The sequence below is a fragment of the Emys orbicularis genome, chromosome 1 (assembly GCF_028017835.1).
Source record: "Emys orbicularis isolate rEmyOrb1 chromosome 1, rEmyOrb1.hap1, whole genome shotgun sequence".
NCBI classification, from domain to species: Eukaryota; Metazoa; Chordata; order Testudines; family Emydidae; genus Emys; species Emys orbicularis.
In genome coordinates, this window is record NC_088683.1 from 218,553,213 (window position 1) to 218,573,583 (window position 20,371).

A 20,371-nucleotide genomic window follows, 5' to 3' on the forward strand; every position below is an offset into this window, starting at 1 on the left:
GGGGGCGTACCATGGAGCAGGTGGAGTCTCAAGTCCAATTGTTCAGATCCACTTTTGAGAGACTGAGATTCCTCCTCAACGTGAACAAGTCAACCTTATCACCGACCCAAAGAATAGAATTCATCGGAGCAGTGCTGGACTTGGTTCAGGCAAGGGCGTTCCTGACAGAGACCCGATTCCAGGCCACGACAGACATTATCCAAAGCCTCAGGTAGTACCCGACCGCTAATGCAAGGGGATGCCTGAGTCTCTTTGGCCACGTGGCAGCCTGTACTTACGTGGTCCAGCATGCCAGAATGAGGCTCAGACCCCTTCAAGCGTGGCTCGCGTTGGTATACTGCTCAGGGTGCAACAGGCTGGACTCGGTAGTGACAGCGCCAGGACACATACTCGAGTCTCTACATTGATGGCTCAACCCTCAGATGGTATGCAAAGGTGTTTCTTCAACACCCCACAGCCCTCCTTGTCCCTAGTAATGGACGCATCAGCTCTGAGTTGGGGGGTGCATCTGGGAGATCTCCGAATACAGGGCCTATGGTCACTGGACGAGCTCTCCCTCCATTTCAATATCAGGGAGCTCAGAGCAGTGCAACTAGCATGCCAAACTTTCCAGTCCCAGCTGCGAGGCCAGTGCATAGCAGTGATGACAGACAACACCACTGCTATGTTTTTCATCAAGAAGCAGGGTGGAGCTCATTCCTCCCCCCTATGTCAGGAAACCCTCCAGCTATGGGAGTTCTGCATAAGAACATAAGAATGGCCATATTGGGTCAGACCAAAGGTCCATCCTGCCCAGTATCCTATCTACTGACAATAAACAATGCCAGGTGTCCCAGAGGGAGTGAACCTAACAGGTAATGATCAAGTGATCTCTCTCCTGCCATCCATCTCCACCCTCTGACAAACAGAGGCTAGGGACACCATTCCTTACCCATCCTGGCTAATAGCCATTAATGGACTTAACCTCCATGAATTTATCTAGTTCTCTTTTAAACCCTGTTATAGTACTAGCCTTCACAACCTCTTCAGGCAAGGAGTTCCACAGGTTGACTGTGCGCTGTGTGAAGAAGAACTTCCTTTTATTTGTTTTAAACCTGCTGCCCATTAATTTCATTTGGTGGCCCCTAGTTCTTATATTATGGGAACAAATAAATAACTTTTCCTTATTCACTTTCTCCAATCCACTCATGATGTTATATACCTCTATCATATCTCCCCTTAGTCTCCTCTTTTCCAAGCTGAAAAGTCCTAGCCTCTTTAATCTCTCCTCATATGGGACCGGTTCCGAACCCCTAGTTATTTTAGTCGCCCTTCTCTGAACCTTTTCTAATGCCAGTATATCTTTTTTGAGATGAGGAGACCACATCTGTATGCAGTATTCAAGATGTGGGTGTACCATGGAGGGCAGTAAGGGCAATAAGATATTCTCCGTCTTATTCTCTATCCCTTTTTGAATGATTCCTAATGACTCCATTCACCTGGAGGTGTCCTATCTCCCAGGAGCGCAGAACGAGCTAGCAGATCACCTCAGCAGATCATTCTGCAATCACAAGTGGTCCATCCGTCCAGATATCCTTATTCCATCTTCCAAAGGTGGGGATTTCCCGAGGTCGATCTCTTTGCCACCCAGAGCAACAGGAAGTGCCCCATGTTCTGCTCCTTCCAGAAACACAGCCCTGGTTCAATCACAGATGCATTCCTGCTACCCTGGGGAGACTGCCTCATGTTTGCCTTCCCACCGGTCCCACTCCTGCACAAGGTGCTGCTCAAGATACACAGGGATAAAGTGGAGATAATTCTGCTGACCCCAGCATGGCCCCGCAACACTGGTACACCACGCTTCTGGACACTCCGATCGTGCTTCCACTCTACCCCAATCTGATCACTCAGGACCACGGTCGCCTCCACCACCCAGACCTCCAGTCCCTCCACCTCACGGCCTGGAAGCTTCATGGTTAAACCCCATGAAGCTCTTATGCTAGGAGTCAGTAAGGGAGGTTCTACTTGGCAGCAGGAAACCATCCACCTGGTGGCAGGGTTGCTGGTGGGCCCAGCAACACCCCCCCCCCCACACTCCAGGTGTCCATACCACTCATCCTGGAGTACTTATACATCTCAAACAGCAAGGCCTAGCAGTGTCATCCATCAAGGTGCACCTAGCTGCTAGGGCCTTCCATCTGGGAGGGTCTGGATGTATTCGCTAACCCCATGGTAAGGCGTTTCCTCAAGGGCCTGGAACATCTATTTTCACAGATTAGACAACCTGTTCCCGCATGGGACCTTAACCTGGTCCTCTCCAGGCTAATGGGGCCCTTTTGAGCCCCTGGCGACGAAAACACGACTTGCGCCTCAAACTCCTTTATCCTTCTTCCCAGAGCCACATAGTCTGCAGTGACCCGCTCAAGGTCATTCCTGGCAGTATCATTGGTGCCCACATGGAGAAGTAGGAAGGGGTAGCGGTCCAAGGGCTTGATCAGTCTCGGCAGACACTCCGTCACATTCTGAATTCTAGTTCCAGGCAAGCAGCACATTTCTCAAGTTTCTCAGTCTGGTCGGCACATGGATGGCTCTGTCCCCCTTGGGAGGGAATCCCCAACCACCACCCATCTCCTCCTCTTGGGAATGGTGGTCATGGAACCCCCATCCGTAGAACAATGCATCTCATACCTTCTGGTCAATGGGGTCTCCTTCTGATCCCTTCCCTCAGATGGCTCTTCCAAATAATTCTCCGCAGTAGTACCTGTGCAGAGAGCCTGAAAACGATCAGTCACCTTTGGTAACAGTCACCTTTGGTAAAATAATAATAGTGATTATTATTCCTTCTAGGCAGAAATCAAAAAATGTCCAATAGAGCAGGGTTCACATGTGAAAAACAAGAACCTTTAAAAAAGGAAAATCTGTTATTCCTGAAGTACTGAGATATAGTGTAGTACTGAAAAAAATATTTATTCTGGCTAAAAGTGAAAACTATTGCAAAAGTACATTGTATAGCTGAAAGTGGTGTGGAAAAAGTGAAATGGAATTTACAATGTTCCAGTGAAATGAAAAGTGGCTTTTTAAAGGCAATATTTAATATTTAAATCAGTCTGCCACTGGCTAGTTGAAATTGGTATCTTTCTGATTCTGTATGAATTTTTATTTAGCTTTCTGAATAGTGGGAACCATAATTAATTTAAAATGCAGAAAACTGCTAGCTATGTTTGTATGACTTAAATTATTTCTGGCAGGGTTTTCAAAATAAAAGACTTTTGTAGAGCCTGTTCTAACAACAATGCTAATATGTTTCCATCCAATTCTGAGATCTGTTCCAGAAGTATTCCTATATAAGGTATTCTTGTGCAAAGAAGCATTTCTCACCGAGTTTATTTTCCAACATGGCTAACCAGACTTTCTGGCCAGGACCCTTCAGAGTGCTCAAGGTGTTTGGTTCCTTTGTCTCCTCAAATGAAGGATGCCAAAATGGCTTTTTCTCTCTGTTTAGAGCTTCTGAAAATTCATTGACTATGCTTCAAGAGGCAGGAAGGTTTCCTGTGGGTGTAGTCTCTATCCCCCATCAAGATTAGGTGGTCATCTTTCCCCACTTGCCTTCCTGATGGCTTTGTTTACCTTGCATATAAATATGCTTTTCTTTGTCTTTGGTCTCACCTTGCCCAACTTACATCAGAGACACATTCAAGCAAATGGAATCACATTCCTTTGTCTGAAACAGGCATGGCTTAGGCACTGCTTGCCAAATGCATTTTCAGAACACATTTTCAGCACATATCTATAAAGTCCTTTGTGGGTTTACCGTACATACAGCAGCAAGAATATTAATGATCAGTGAGTAATTAGTTTTCCAGTGATATGTTACATGCCACCTTTTCGGAATATAACATGACAACAGTGTGCCAGCTGGCTTTGGGATGATCTTAGGGTCACACTTGTCCAAGCCCTGCCTCCCCATGTACACTGCTATTTTTAGCACTATAGTGTTCCACTCCTGGAGCCCTCCCTCTGCTGCAGGGAAAGACTCCCGGAGAGGGGGATGGGCCAGGCAGGAAATCCTATTTGAAAAGACTAATTTAATGGACACTCTGTTCTGACTGGAGAAAAGCAGGAGGAATTCCCTTTCCAGTGTTTTCCAGGTCAGATGTTAGGGGAGACTGGAATTTTGGATGGAGAAAGTATACTACAAGAAAGCAACACTTGTCCCTCACAACAGCAAGCACTTTTTCACACAAATCCACTGTTACCAGTCATGATGGCCAAGATTTTTAAAAGCAAAAAGTGATTTTAGGTGCCTCAATTTGTGGGTGCCCAACTAGAGATGGCTTACAGGCATCGGATTTTCAGAGGGTGGGTGCTCAGTGCTTTCTGAAAATCAAGCCCCTTTAAGCAATCACAAGCCAAGCACCGTAAAGTTGAGCCACTCAGAATCACTGATCACATCTCAAAATCTTGGTCAAATTGCATTCACTGTTTTATTAGAGTGTAATCAAGATGGCAGTGAAAACCTTATGCAAGTACAGACTTTATCAGTTCTGGATTTTGTGACACAATGAAACATTCTTTCTTTCTAAAATATCTTTTTGAAGACATGCACACTGTAGATATAATAAAGGTACAATAGTTTTGTGGCATTTTTAGTTTGTTAATATGGTGTGGCAGAAATTGAAAAATATTTTATTTTCAAGTGGCCATTAAATCTGTGTGTGATTTCTCAGTGACTGCAGTGCAAGCTATGGTGGAGGGCAGAAGGGAGCAACTCTACTTATGGGATGCTCATGTCTATGCCAGATGCTGTCTATTTCAGACATCTGTAATGTCAGTTTAATGGGCACAGTCCAATAAAATTCAGCTTGAATTTCTCTTTTACGCTAACGTTATAAGCTTTTAACAGCTGTCCTAAGCAGAACATTTTACCTTAACAGATATGCTAGACACACTAACATGAGCCATAAAATGGGGATGCCACTTCCTACTGCAGTTCTAAAAGCAGAACTGAGGTCCAAAAAATAGAAAACAAGAGAAGATACAGTGGTCTGTCTGTCTGGTATCAAAAATAGCCGTGTTTAGGTATATTGTGCTGTAACTACCAGTAAACTACCAGTACCATCCCACTCTGAAACTAAAGAGCCAAAACATATTAAGTAAAAAAAAAAATATGTAAGGATGAATGCATACATTATTCAAAACGTTTTGTCCTCCAGTACTTCTTTGGGTACATTTTTGAAAAGATCTAGTGTTGAAAATCTGTCCCTATTGAAGTCAGTTGCAAACCTCCGACTTCAAGAGGGCCAAGATTTTACCTAGGACTTCTGAGTATCCTGACAATCAGATACGATTCAGTTAAGAGAGAATGAAGCATTTTAAATTTCTTCTCCTTTTTCTCCCTGCATTTGGTTTAGATTTTGACAGTTTGCCTCCTGCACACTATAAGGAGATAATGAACACTATCCTTTTGTGGATCCAGCAGTCAGAGACCAAACTCTCCATACCTCAGGTTATTGTCACTGAATATGAGATCATGGAGCAGAGACTCAGGGAGCTAAAGGTAAGTGTACAGACTGTGAAAAAAGCCTTCTGATTGAAAAACACAAGCGGCTGGAACTTCTGTTGGCTTAAATCATCATAACTCCATTGAAGTCAATGGAGCTATGACTATTTACACCAGCTGAGGATTTAGCCCAAAGGCTATGGGTCGGGAGGGGGGGGGGGGCTACTTACTGATATTGAAAAGGCTTCTGAATGTTATTGAAAAAAGCACCAAGGTTGGTATTTGCGAGTTGAAACAAATACTTAAGGTACTAACCAACTTAGGGGAATAGCTTTTGCATCTCCCCATGAGAAACAAAATGTTCTCAGAGATATTTACAGCACTTAGGCATTCAGCTTGTAATGAATGTTTTCATGTATGCATTAGAAACGAGTGTTATGAAAAATACAGAACATTTACTTCTTTCCATCCCAATCTGCAACTCCTGTCAAATTTCCAAGCAGAGACAGATGTGGGATGAGCTTTGCCAGTGGGCATAAAGCTTCTCTGCATGTGGACTTTTAGTATTGTTTTATTATCTGATGGCTAAAGAGCATTTTGCTGGATGCAACTGCCAATGAAAATAGAGAAATGCAAAGCAGAAAATATCTGGTCTCCATGCTGATCAATATACTGATCAATCCTTGAAGGTAAGTGTATGGTAATCATTGGGGCCATAATAAATTATTTAATGGATTATACAATGTCTCAAAGAATTTAATTATCCATGTATTTATACCATTAAAATTAGCAACTGAATGTGTTTCTAATCAGCTGTTTTCTGAATAAGATTAAACTTTTACTTAGGTCATGGTGAAGTGTGTAATTCTTTTCTTTGAAATTAGTACAAGAATTGTTCAGCCATTTGCTCAATAATATTTTACTGCTTCTGGGGGGGAAAGTGTTCAAAATAGCTCAGTATGTTCCAAGTGAATTAATATAATGTTAATTTTTCATGTCACAGGCTTTGCAAAGCTCTCTACAGGAGCAACAAACTGGCCTAAACTATCTTAGCACAACTGTGGAAGAGATGTCCAGGAAAGCCCCTGCAGAGGTCAGCCAGAAATATCGATCTGAAATTGAGGGGATCCTTAGCCGCTGGAAGAAGTTATCAGCTCAGCTGGTAGACCGTTGCCAAAAACTTGAGGACCTGATGACTAAGCTCCAGCTGTTTCAGGTTATTAGGGGTTATCCCTCTTTCTCACACACATACACACCCATCCATCTTCTGGTGTCCAGTGACATAACAATGTTTATATATGAGTGCATTTTTATATATTTCTGCAAAAGTTAATTCTTGAAGTAAAACAAGATAGAAGGGAGGAGTCTCAAGTCAATCCATGTGTGAGATTCTTGTATTGCAATGGGTTATTTGAATCAGAATAAAGGCACTTTAAAAATTCTAAATCTTTGGCAGGTACTAAGGTGTTGATTGACTGATGCAATGATGATCCATTTGATAGATTGTTATAAGAGTGAAATCCTCACCCCACTAAAATCAATGGAAGCTTTGGTATTGACTTCAGTGAGTCCAGGATTTCACCCAGAATTCTTACCTTTTGCCTGTTTTCGCTTGTGTTGAAAACAATGACAAAACTCCTATTGATTTCAGTGAGAATAAAGTCAGGCCCCCAACACTGTAATCCTTCTAACACTTTTCCATGCAACTCTAACCATCTTGATTTCAATGGATTACTTTTGTCGTCATTATCACTGTTACTTCTATTGTGGTAGAAACTACTAGAGGTCACTAATCAAGGATCAGGACCCCATTGTACTACACACATAGGTAAAATTATTTATATACAAATGTGCAGGAGTAGAGCCCTAGATTGTTTTCTTCATGGCAGAGATCTTATGTAGACACTAGTTGGCAAGTCATCGGACACACTGTTGGTGCTCACCAAATGAACAACAAGATTGGGGGAAACCTGGACAAACAAATATTGTAATATGTCATTCATGTCTCAATTTTTAATATATTTCTGTTCCATTTGTATATAATCCTAAAGCACAATTTTCAAATTGATTCTGATTAACCAGGCACCAAAATTCTGAAAGTATTCTGCAGAAAGTATCTTTACATTTTTATTCTATCCTCCTTCCATGTAAACGATCACTTAAGTACTCATAAAGGACAAGGGAATGAAAGTAACCCTTAAGCCTTTTTCAAGGTTGACCAGCACAATGTGAGTTGTTACATACAGTGCTCCATTTACAATATATGAATATTTCAGTCCCTGTCCTTGGTTTGTTTCAAGTAGAATTTGATTGTTGCTTTTGTGTCATTGATTATAGCACAATAGGATTTTTTGAGTGAGTTGAGACCACTGTTTCCTATTTAATCCAATACAGTCATCTGGTCAAGAATAAATGTTCTGTCAGCAGGGTCATGGTTGGTTTTGTATCCCTGTTTCTGCAAAGAAAAACCCAGTAGCAAAAGAACAAAACATTCATTCATCTGATTCTCTTTGACCATACGGGAGTTTTGACCACAAAAAAAAAATTATCATCATTAGGTAATGAACAATTTAAGAACTAGTCTTCTCCAGAAGACTCCAACAATCCTAAATTTGGTTTAATTGGTAGCACTTTGATTCTGAAAATAATGAATTTGGCTGTCATAGCATGACTTGGGTTTGTGTTCATTGCTAATATAATGAAATATTGGGAAGTACGCTGTTTAAGGTACTATCCTTTCCTTAAGAAATTTAAATTGGCTTTTTATTCATAACTGCTGGGTTTCTGGGTAGAAGTTTAGGAAGATACCATTGCCATTTTCAAAAAGACAAACCTCGGTTTCTTAAATAGCATTTCATCTCTCAGTAAAACAATTAGTTTTTGGCAATATAATGTGCACTATTTCTGAGCGTGGATCACTGCACAACAAGTGTACAATTCATATAAAATTCATTGCTTGTATATCCCTCTAGTATACTTTGAGTGTTTAGTTAGCTTTGGTAGCGTCTTAGCTATTGCTTCCTAATGGAGTGTATCGTAGAGGTATATGTTCAAATCACTACTGATAGCAGATAAAGCATATATTCATTTCAGAATGTGATCCATTTATTTGATCTTCACTGTTTTTGAAGAGTAATCTCTGTATCCTGGGTTAACAAAAGGAAATCTTCAAATTGGTCCTTTTCTCTTTAATGAAAAATGTTTAATACATGCATGTTAAAATACTGAAATCTCATAATAAAATATGATTCTGGATTACTTTTACTCCTTAACAACAAAAGTACAGAAGAAATCACTTCATTCACTCTTTTGGTAATTTTGGTATTCATCACTTTTGTATCATTAATTTTTATCGATTCAATTGATTTTGCAAAGTAGCCTGGTGCTATAAAAATGACCAGCTGGTGCATTTTCTTTATGGGTTACCTGATATGTATATTTGAGCAAATTTTGGGCACAATATTATTTAAATGAGAACTGACTGCTTTAAAAATATAATAATTGAATTATTATATTGTGTATAATGCTGAATGTGCATTTTACAGATGTTGGTAAAGCAATACTTTGAAGAAAAAAGTGATACTATTTGAGTGTTAATTTAGCAGCTCATCATTTGTATAACTTGATGATGCTCCTCCTTAGCTGACACATTAGCCTTTATTAAAGGGATAACATAAGCTTCTCACTGACTCCCAAAGGCTAAGCATTAGGTCTTAGAATTAGCATTCAAATGTGGTTGGAGCAGGGGATAGGGAATCAGGATTCCTGGACTCTGTTCCTAGCTCTGGTACTGGTTGATTATGTGACATTCAGAAACCCAGTTAGAGTATGTCTACACTGAAGCTAGGAGTGTGCCTCCCTTTGCAAGTAGTCAAATACATGCTAACTCTGCTTGAGCTAGAACGCTAAAAATAGTAATGTAACCAGGGGTAGCATAGATGGTGGGTTGGGCTAGCCACCTAAGTATGTACCTAGGGGGTCTGGGCCAGTCTGTACTCAGGTGGCTAGCCCAAACTGCAACCTAAGCTACACTATTTTTAGTGTGCTAGCTTGAGCAGAGCTAGTGCATGTCTGTCTACTCATTCAGTGAAGCGTGCTTCCAGCTGCAGTGTAGACCTGTTCTGTATCGATCTCTGCTGCAGTTAACCTTAGAGTAAACATAGTACTACTTCCTTATTTTGCAAGGGGCAGTTTTTCTACATGGTGGCCTCTTAGTTAGTGAAATAAGATGGTAGTTTCGTATGCTTTTTTAATAATTGTGTAAAAGGAAACTTAAAGGGATGGTGAACCGCAATTAAAGGACAATTTTAAATAGTTGGAAACCCTTAGAAGTGGTGATATATAAGTGAAAGGTGGTATTCTCATTCTTCTTCTTGCTGTTTTCAAAAGAGGAGGGAAAGGGTTTTTGTATTCTTACCATTAACAAATCAGAGAAACAAAATCCAAACTGTTTATTCCTGAAAACAAGAAATGCTGAGACTAAAATGATCAAAATGCAGGCCAAATGGTGAAAGGCAATCCCCCCCAAAATTTATTTGCTTGTTTGCATTGCTCAAAGTGCTGTGACCTCTTCCTAATTTTAGAATTATATTGTGATGAAGTTTAGTGATAGTGCCATGATGAATTCTATTATCACCAGTCAGTGCTTGTAGCATACAATAGACTGTTGTTTTTAACAAACAGAATGACACTAAAACCCTGAAGAAATGGATGGCTGAAGTGGATGCTTTTCTGAAGGAAGAGTGGCCTGCCCTCGGTGACTCAGAAGCGCTGGAAAAACAGCTTGAACAATGTACAGTAAGTAGTCCTTGTGTACTGGATTCTTTGTGTGTATGTGGCTTGGGTGAGTGTTTAAAAGAAGAATCAACCCAAACTTTCGCCTAACTAGAAATAAATTTAAAACTGAATCTCTTGGTTTTGAAGAAAATACTGAAAAAACCAGGAAGTTGAACATACAAAGGGAGTAACACGGATGCTGTAATACTGTATCCTTGTGGTATGTCCAGACTGGACAAAACAAGAAAGTTTGAAACATTGTGAGCTCCTTGGAGCAGGGGCCTCCCTTCTTAAGTATTTGAAAAAGTACCCGGCACTTGAATGAGTTCTACTGCAAATAATAATCATAATATGGTGAGCGCACACTTTGCCCCCAAGATATCATCTACTTTTTTTTCTTGTTGCCATTTTGTGGTAGTTTCTCATTTCAGGGAAGCAGGAGGCACAAAGTTGAGAGCCAGATTTGTATCTCTTAGACCGGGATAAATTCAATGCAAATTCCACTGGAGTCTATGGGCCTAAATTTGTAGCAAGTGTATAAAAATAACTCCTTCGGAAGTCAAACACTTCATTAAAAAGCTGAAATTCTCATTGTTGTCCAAACTTTTCTTCTCCTCACCATCTCCATCATGTGAGAAGCTTTGGTGTCCTTCATGGCATTCTTAGTGATCTTTGATTAAATGTTCAGACTCAGACCAAATCTTGTCACTTCTCAGTTTATAACAGTTCTGCAATCTGTTCCTTCCTCTTCCATTTCTATTCTTCACTCCCACTTCCAAAGCCTTTGTTCATACCATGATCCCTTCTCAAGTCTCCCTTCTTTAAGCTGTCCAATATTCAGCAGCTGAAATTACCTTTTTCCTCTTCTGTTATGACTCTGTCACCCCCTTTGATGTCTCTTTTCTGGCTTTTTGTCTCTTTCTGCATAAAGTTCAATCTGCTCATTCTGGCATTTAAGTTTCTGCCTGAGTCTCCTGTCATGCTCAACTCACTACCTTTGCTCTAACCTTTTCCCTCCCTTTCCTTCCTTCTACTTTTGCCTTCATTCCTGTTTTCACACTGCTCCCTTCACTTGGCTCACTGCCCTTCTTAAAAGGATGAAACATCCTTGTTTTCTTTCTTCAAATGCCTCCTCAAAACCTATTTCCTTTCCCTTGTTGCCACTAGTGACTTTCTTTCCTATGCAGTCTATTCCTCACTTATCCTACCAGAGCCTGTAATTAAAAATGATCAGAATGTATATGATTTGATTCCTGTACATGACTCAGTTTTTGTTTGTTTTAAACATAATCCCCTCTTTCACTTTACTTTTGTTGTACTTTATGCTTTGTTCAATTTAGATTGTACAGTTTTTGGGAGCAGGCTCTCTATTGAGGCCTGCTCTGCTTCATGCAGAAACAGATAGGGATGGAAAAAGTAACTTTATGCCACCTTATGGAATGCCACTACAAATCCTAGCAGGTGACAATACAAAACTTCCATTGACTTCAGTGAAATCTGAATTAGAGCTGGTTAGAGGCTGAGCTAGTCTCTTGTGCAAATTTCAACAGCCTTGGGCTGATCTAATTTGCATCTAAATGAATATACCCCCATGGGCAGATCCAGCAGCTGGGAATTGCCAGAGCAAAGCATCACACAAGCCTCCCCACAAGGCTGTAAGATGGGTAGCATACAGCCACCCACAGGGGGATAATTCCTGTGATAGTCAAGGAAGATGGCTTTACAAACCATTTGTAGCACCAGAGTGGTGCAAAGGGACCGAATCATACTGAAGAATTGAGCCCCATGCCTCTTAAATATTATGCCATATTATAATTCTGTATAAATGTTATTAATTCTTTTTTTTTATCTTGCATAGAAAAGCTAATCATTTAAACTCATTTTAAGACTGTTCATCCTTCTACTCTGTATTTTGCATAATATTGTCTGTTAATTGTGGTCATTTCAACAGAGATCTGGACCAAATACACACATAGTAGCAGAATATTTTATGCTCTTACTTTATTGGACAGTTTTATAGAAATGGCATATCTGTAACAGCATCTGCATGTGTTATTTTCATAAACCTTCTACTATTCCTTTAGGCCTTAGTAAATGATATCCAGACAATCCAGCCCAGTTTGAACAGTATTAATGAGGTTGGGAAGAAAATGAAGAATGAAGCAGAGCCAGAATTTGCTTCCAGAATACAGACAGAACTAAAAGAACTCAACGCTCAATGGGAACACATTTGCCAACAGGTACTGAGTCTCTTGCTGTGACTGGTTCTCTTTTAATTAACTTTCAGATTTCTCATTGGCATAATTCCTCCCCCTCTGTGCATAGCCAGTCAATGTGAAAAATAATCTAGACATTTTTGGTTCAAGCTAATTAACCTTCCATTATACAAAGTTTATCTAGCATGTAGAAATATGTGCAAAGTAGATATATTAAACTATGCAATTTAGTCTAGCTGTACATCTTATTGCTGATGTAAAATTAGCTCTTTACAATATAGATTTTTTTGCAAAAAGATTTCCATCTGTCGACATATAAACTTCTGCACTGAGTAAGTTTTTATTAAAACCATTCTTTTGCTTCTGATACTTTATTATACTGACTAGTAATTCTCAAGATCAAGTCCTTCTAGTTTTCAGAATTCAGTAACTTAGAATTATAACTGATATCTACCCGTCCATTTAAATTAGTGTGTCACAAGTGCCCACAAATGTAAAGTACAGGTGGTATGCAGTATTGACCTGAAAGGATACGTGTTTTATTTTGACGATGTTCATGGTGAACCAGTGATATTTACCCATAAAGAAAACACATCAAACAGCTAGCAGTCGTCAGTGTAAAGTTACCACTTTGTATAATATGACTGCTAATGGCATTACAAAATATAGATAATCCTTTACAGTGTATAGTATTGTATAATAGGTATTCTACTAATGTTTCACTTGTTTTAGCTTTAGTCCTGTTAAATCTGGGATATTTTAAGCTATTTTTGTTTGTGTACACTTAAAACAAGTCCCCATTTTTACATATTGAAACTGTTGATGACCTCAAGAGGGTCTGAAGTTTTCTAAACCTTTCTTAAAACACAGAAATGCAATGATTGTTTTGTACTTTTTTGTTAATATTAAAATTGGCAATTTTTAAAAAGGGATCTCTATATTTAGTTCATTATAAATCATTCTATTTGGATTGACCAATCAGGATCCATTCCCGCAAACTGAATAAAGCACTCTTTCTTTGCTCTGGATTGTCTTATATAAAGAAAACTGAAGAAAAATATTAAAGATGATCCATTCTTCTTTAAAGAATTTTAATGAATCCACTTCAGCATCTCTTGGCAGATCATTGCTTTCTTCTTACTTACAGTGGCAGAACTGTTCAGCTTTACAGATCCCACGCCCTGAGAACATATCTCTCTCACTCTCAAGCTGCTTTTATATTAAAAAAAGAATTTGAAAAATAATGCGACTATAGTGAGCAACCAGCCCACGATTGTTTTTCAGTGTTATGCATTCTGAATGGTGACTGAAAACTCTACAGATTTCCATACATAAACTTTTAACGGTAGTTAAAATTAACACAAACCAAAGTACCTCAGGTTTTAAAATTAGATTCTGGCCCAGTATTGCCACTTGTCATACGTCACTTACCCGTGCTGCTGAGAGTGAACCATACAATGCCTTTCCATCACCTCTGTCACTGGACGCTTCTTGCCTTTTATGCTGAGAACAAACAAACAAACAAAATTTCTGGTGAATTTGATGTCTTTGCCATAAAAAGCAAACCTTCACCGTGAGGAACTGAATGTCCATGTTCTACTTACTCTTAGCCATATTTAAACAAGAAAGTAAGGAATGTTACACAACAGATTTAAACTTGAGGTATATTTCACTAAACACTCTGTTGACAAACCGTACTACCATTATCCTCTATAGAGCCAACAGTTTAAAGGTTTCCATTGCATGGATAAATATCTGAGGCAGATTAACAAAATAATACGTTGCCCTGTCTGTTTAGAGATTTTTCAGCAGAAAATCTTAAAACGCTTTACAAAAGTGGGAAAATATGTTTATCCCCATTTTATAGAGGGCGAAATTGAGGCATGGATTGTGTAAGTGACTTTGCTGTTGCAGAATGGTTTAATTGTATCTGTCGGGTTAACAAGTTTGTAAAAATTACTGCTGTTGTAGTATGCTTCTTGGAAATCTGGAAAGCACTTACTTGGCCCAGTTCCACAGTCCTTTCTCAAAGAGGTCCCTTTCACTAACCTGCCTTGGAGCTTTTAGTTGTTTGTTTTTATTGTGCAGTATTGATGTATGTAGAACTTGTTTTAAAGATCTGCTTTCTTTAATATCTCATGTACTGCTTGCTTACAGAAATTCTAGTTAAAATTCTGCAGGGGGAAAACGCCTCTAAGTTCTTGATGATAAAACTTGTGGGTGATTGGGGTTTTGTTTTTGTTTTTTTTATGCCTTGCATGATATTCTTGATGATGTATTTCTATCTAATATGCTGATGATGATCAAAGTATACATTGCCAGTGGGCATTCTTAACATAGTAACTTCATTGCTAGCTATTAAATACATATAAGAAGTGCATATAAAAAGCATTTCAAACTGCAGGCATTTTTTTAAAAATGTGAGGAAAATCTGCTAAGATTACTACATATGCATGCAGTGTGACCTACACCTTTGCAGATAAGGGAGAATTGCCAGAGAGCAATCATGTATTCTTCTATAAATCTTATTTGGCCACTTGAAATGTTATCTGTTATGGGGCTGCTGCTAAACAAGATGCAACTTTGTGCGCCTTGTGACTCAAAATAGGTACTTGTTAGGCTTCAACTTTTTTTTAAAAAAATCAATATTTATTTGATTCATTGTTAGCATCTGTAGTTTTTGCTTTTTACAATGATGATGACCTTTATTTTTGTGCAGTAGAAGCTTATATCAAATACCATTTCATGCTTCTTTCTTAAAGGCCTATGCTAAGAAGGCAGCACTAAAAGGTGGTTTGGATAAGACTGTTAGTCTTCGAAAGGATTTGTCAGAGATGCATGAATGGATAACACAAGCTGAAGAAGAATACCTGGAGAGGGATTTTGAATATAAAACACCAGATGAATTACAGAAAGCGGTTGAGGAACTGAAGGTAAAAGGCAGACTGACTGGTTTAATTTATGTCTGAAACTCTTTTTTGAAGCCATCGCTGCACACAATCTGTTTGCTCATTTAAAAGAGTTGCTTTTTATATCTAGTTGGAAAATCTGAAATTTGAAGTGATAGGTGGCTTAAAGTAATTTGTTTCAATTTAGAGTCTGTTGAAAGATATTTAAATCTTCACAGTACTCTGTTGCTACAGGGTTTGGGGTTTTTTTTTCCCCCCATTGCTTTATTGGATTTTGGATTCTTTGCAGTCTGAGCATTAATTTAATTACTCAATAATTTCCAAAGAATCAGTTGTTAGCAGTAGTTAACCACTAGATAATTACTTGATAAATCAGGGTGAAATTGGTTTGATTGTTTAACTATTACATTAAGCAGAGAGAGACTATAATTTAGGACTTGAATTCAGGTGTTGTGCATTTATGATTTATTTATGATTTATTAGTGTATACTCTAGATCAACTGCAAGACATGGGCTTGATTCAGGAATTTATGGTGTGGGTTATGCAGGAGATGATTGTAATGGTCACTCTGGCCTTAAAAAAAAATCTCTTTGTTAGGCAGAGGGTTTTATGGAAGCATGTACCCCTGCAGCTGAAGAGTTTTTCTTTATCAGCTGATAGAAAAGAAATCATGTAAATTCCTAAAGAAATCAAAATGGGACAGCAGTGATTTGCCATGAATGAAATGTAACCCCATATTAAAAGTCAGCATATGCTATTGGGATATAATTAATATGCGGAAATATCTATATTACAATAGTTCATGGCACTTTTACATTACACTATCCTTTGAAACAGGCGTAGTAAGACAAATTATGTAAATTTCCCAGTGAAATGCAGAGAGAGTTTTTGGCCTAGCACAATACTTCATAAATATAAGAGAATAAAATCCCATTACTGAAGTCTGCACATACAAAACATGCAATTTTTGACCAGATATAAATAGACTTAAATAATTGCCCTTCCCTCCCTTACTTTGATCATATCTTGAATACAAATTCTAACTAACTAGACATATATTAAAACCTCCACTACCATTCTTGTCTGATACTTGTACTTACCCGGACAGTACTTTTACATTACTGGGCAAAAAGATAATTCTCAGCCTAACATGGCTCAAAGGAGAGGCAGGTAGGAAGGAAGGGCATATTCCCATCTGCCATATCCATTGGCACATGGAGAGGGCCCAGAGATTTGGGGAAAGCATTCAAAACCTCCTTAAAGGATGTTGTAGCAGATACATTCCTCCTTTTGTGCTGAAAAGCTCCAGGAGGAATTCCTCTTGAACCTCCCACTGGGGTGGTGCAGAGCTACACTACTCCAATGGGGTACAACCGAGCCCATAGGTCCCAGTCCTGAAAAGAATTATGCAGGTGTTTAACTTTAAACATGTGAGTAGTTTCAAGACTCCACTGGGACTTATGTGCTTACCATTAAGCACATGTCTAAGTCTTTGCAGGATCAGTGCCTCAATCTGTAAACATTTTGGGGCAGGGAACTGTTGTCTTGCATATCTGTAAAGGACCCGGCACATTAATGATATAATATAAATAAACATTACCTTATTATTTTTAGCAATGGCACAGTAATGTCTAAAAGTAGCAGTCACAATCAGGACCCCATCTGCTGGGTGTTTCACAAGCCCCTAAGGAGAGACACCTTACCTGCACTGAGGATCTTGAATTTAATTAAAGTAACTCCTAACTAATGAGAGTAACAAACAGTAGGAGGGAAAGAGAGCACAGATGAGGGTGACAGTAATTAGTTGTGATTACATAGGCTAACAATGAGGGCGGCTTGGTGGTTAAATATGGTTTAATTATTTTTAAAATTCCCTATTAAACTGTGGTCCTCTGTGATTGCCTAACATTTGCATTTCTTTCACCTTTCTAACTGGGGTCGCTGCTCACTTCTTACTGCATCTTCTTCCAAGACCAAGCCATGTTCACACCTCAAGCCTTCCATGCTCCACTGTTACCCCAGACAGTGCTATTGCATGAGGGAGGGATTCTCTCCCTAAATCCTCAGCTCATTCTGGAGATGAGTGGGATGATCCAAAGAATGCTCACGCTGAAGCTCAAATTTGAAATACAGCTGTGACTTTGGTCCTAGACAGAAATTTGATTTTTTTTTAATCTCCCCAATTGACTGTGCACTGTTAAAGTTGGTTAATTGAATTTATTTGGAAGTAACACAAAAGATGTTTTAATCTGTAATGTGAAGTATTGCAACATTGATGCCTGAAGCATTTTCTCAGCAAGTATATTATTGAAATTTAGTTTTGTTTTCTCACTACTCCAAAAGATTCAGTCGTTCTATATTGTGTAACACATTTATTTGTTATTCATGATAAACGTGTATGTTGCCTTAAAATGAAAACAAGATGAATACATTTTCATCGCACTATCAAAGATGATATCAGCATGGTTGGGCATTACTTCCTTGATTCTTCTTTCTTTCAACCTAAGTAGAATCTTGATGCAATTATTTGAACTCTGATTTCTTCTCCACAAGTCAGGACCAAAGTCAGGACCATCGTTTACTTCTATTTTACAGAGAGCAAAAGAGGAGGCCACACAGAAAGAGGTGAAGGTGAAGCTACTCACAGACTCTGTGAATAATTTTATAGCAAGAGCTCCACCTGCAGCTCACGAAGCCTTAGAAAAGGAACTTGACATATTAATTACAAACTACCAGCGGCTCTGCAGCAGGCTAAATGGAAAGTGCAAAACTCTGGAGGTCAGCTATTTTGTTGGTCTTTAATATTACAACTACTCAAACTGCAAAAATAAGATAGACACTAGCAGATAATAAACTCTTATCTTTGTCCCCTTTACTAATGTCATGCTAAATAAACTGTGCTCATATTAAGTTGATGTAAATGTAGTTCACAACCACAGAATCACAATAGTTATCCTGATGGAGCACAGTTATATATTCAGCAACGTCTGGCTAAACATAGTGGAGAAGCAGCTATGATTTTTTAAAAATTTTGATTTTCTATCTAAAAGTACATTTTTTTCACCAGGAGGTATGGTCATGTTGGCGTGAGTTATTGTCCTACTTGGAGGCAGAAGATAAATGGTTGAATGAGATGGAGCTGAAACTCAGGGCAACTGAAAATATCCAAGGAGGTGCAGAAGAGATCTCAGAGGCATTAGATGTAAGTGCTGACTTAACTGATATAAAATATCAAGACACATATTGAGTTATACCAACACCATTTTGGAAAACCTTCCGTTACAGATGAAAGAAACCATGAATCTGCATAACTATTTGGGAAGATACAGACTATTTGAAAATCACAAAGTACTACTTGATTCAACAAGTCATAATTTGATTTTAATGTGTGCGCATGTTTTAGGCTGATAACTACCATGTAAATGGAATAGAGTAATCCCTTGTGAAAATACTGATTTCTCATGTATGTTGATGATAATAAAACATATACTCTTAGAAATCCTGGCCCCACTGAAGTCAATGGCAAAACCATCAATGATTTTAGTGGGGTCCGTATTTTATCCTTAGGGCCTGGTCCTTTCAGTCTCTATTCATTATTTATGAAGGCAATGGGCTATCTAAGAATTATGTTTTGGTTTGTCTACATGAGGATAAAAGCGCCGCCGCCTGGCCATGGCTGGCTCGGGTCAGTTAACTTGAACTCATGGGGTTTGGGTTGTGGGGTTAAAATGTGCTGTGTAAACATTTGGGCTCAGGCTGGAGCCCTAGCTTTGGGACCCTCCACCCTCACAGGATCTACATAACAATCTTTCAGCCCCGGAGCCGAAGCCCCACAACCTCAAATCAGCTGATCCAGGCCAACTGCAGGTTTTTTATCCCCGTGTAGACATACTCTTCTTCTTCTCAGTGCATCAGAGTGCAGAATACAATTAATTAATTGGATGGTAACTTTGCACTTGGGCCCGAATCCAGTTAGGCTACGTCTACACTACGGGGGGGGGGGGGAATCGATTTCAGATATGCAAATTCAGCTACGGGAATAGCGTAGCTGAATTCGACATATCTGATCCGACTTACCCCACTGTGAGGACGGCGGCAAATCGACCGCTGCGGCTCCCCCGTCGACGGTGCTTACTCCTACCTGGGCTGGTGGAGTACGCGCATCGATTTGGGGATCGATTATCGCGTCCCGACGAGACCCGATAAATCGATCCCCGAGAGATCGATTTTCTCCCGCCGATCCGGGCGGGTAGTGAAGACCAGCCCTTAGAATACTTAAGCAAATGCTTAATTTTAAACACAAATCACATTTGATGGGATTAATGCAAGGAGGATGTGATAATTTTATTTATATAATTTTGATTTTCTATTTCAATAGACATTTTTTCACCAAGAGGTATGGGCATGTTGGCATGAGCTATTGTCCTACATGGATGCAGAAAATAAATCAATGGGATTATTCATGTTTAAATTTAAGCACGTGGTTAAGTGCTTTGCTAGACTTGAGGCCTTAGTTGCTAAAGCATTATTTTAGTAAAGCATAGTACACAGTACTTTGTGGCATAAATATGAAATTGTTTGATACTTTGATCTGATGTCTGCACTTCAATTGTGTCTGAAATGGAGGGTTTCTTCCTTACAGATTAATGAGAGATGAGTGCTCTTCAGACTTTTCTGCTGGTCTGAGAAAAAGGAGAACAAATCGTGATTTTTATGGGTTTTTTTCTTTTCAGTCTTTGGAAAGCTTAATGCGACATCCAGAAGATAACCGCAATCAGATTCGGGAGCTGGCGCAGACTTTAACTGATGGTGGAGTCTTGGACGAATTGATCAATGAAAAACTGGAGAAATTCAGTACTCGATGGGAAGAGCTGCAACAGGAGGTACGTATAATATATCATCCCATTTTTTCATTTTTTACCTTAAATAACTGGCACTTTAGCAGTTGACCTAATTTCCAAAAAAATAAAATTAGCTCCTAATTGTGTAG

At 39.2% G+C, this 20,371-nt stretch overlaps 1 protein-coding gene across 1 annotated transcript in view; it reads left to right on the forward strand.

Moving 5' to 3' along the window:
- DMD (dystrophin) overlaps positions 1-20,371 on the forward strand; it is a 1,466,768-nt gene that overhangs the window by 283,452 nt on the left and 1,162,945 nt on the right. Inside the window, exons 17-24 of the mRNA XM_065405744.1 lie at positions 5,391-5,536; positions 6,483-6,695; positions 10,163-10,276; positions 12,340-12,495; positions 15,234-15,404; positions 17,977-18,159; positions 18,449-18,583; positions 20,115-20,264. Coding sequence (XP_065261816.1) covers positions 5,391-5,536; positions 6,483-6,695; positions 10,163-10,276; positions 12,340-12,495; positions 15,234-15,404; positions 17,977-18,159; positions 18,449-18,583; positions 20,115-20,264 — 1,268 coding nt within the window. The remainder of the gene's footprint in view (positions 1-5,390; positions 5,537-6,482; positions 6,696-10,162; positions 10,277-12,339; positions 12,496-15,233; positions 15,405-17,976; positions 18,160-18,448; positions 18,584-20,114; positions 20,265-20,371) is intronic.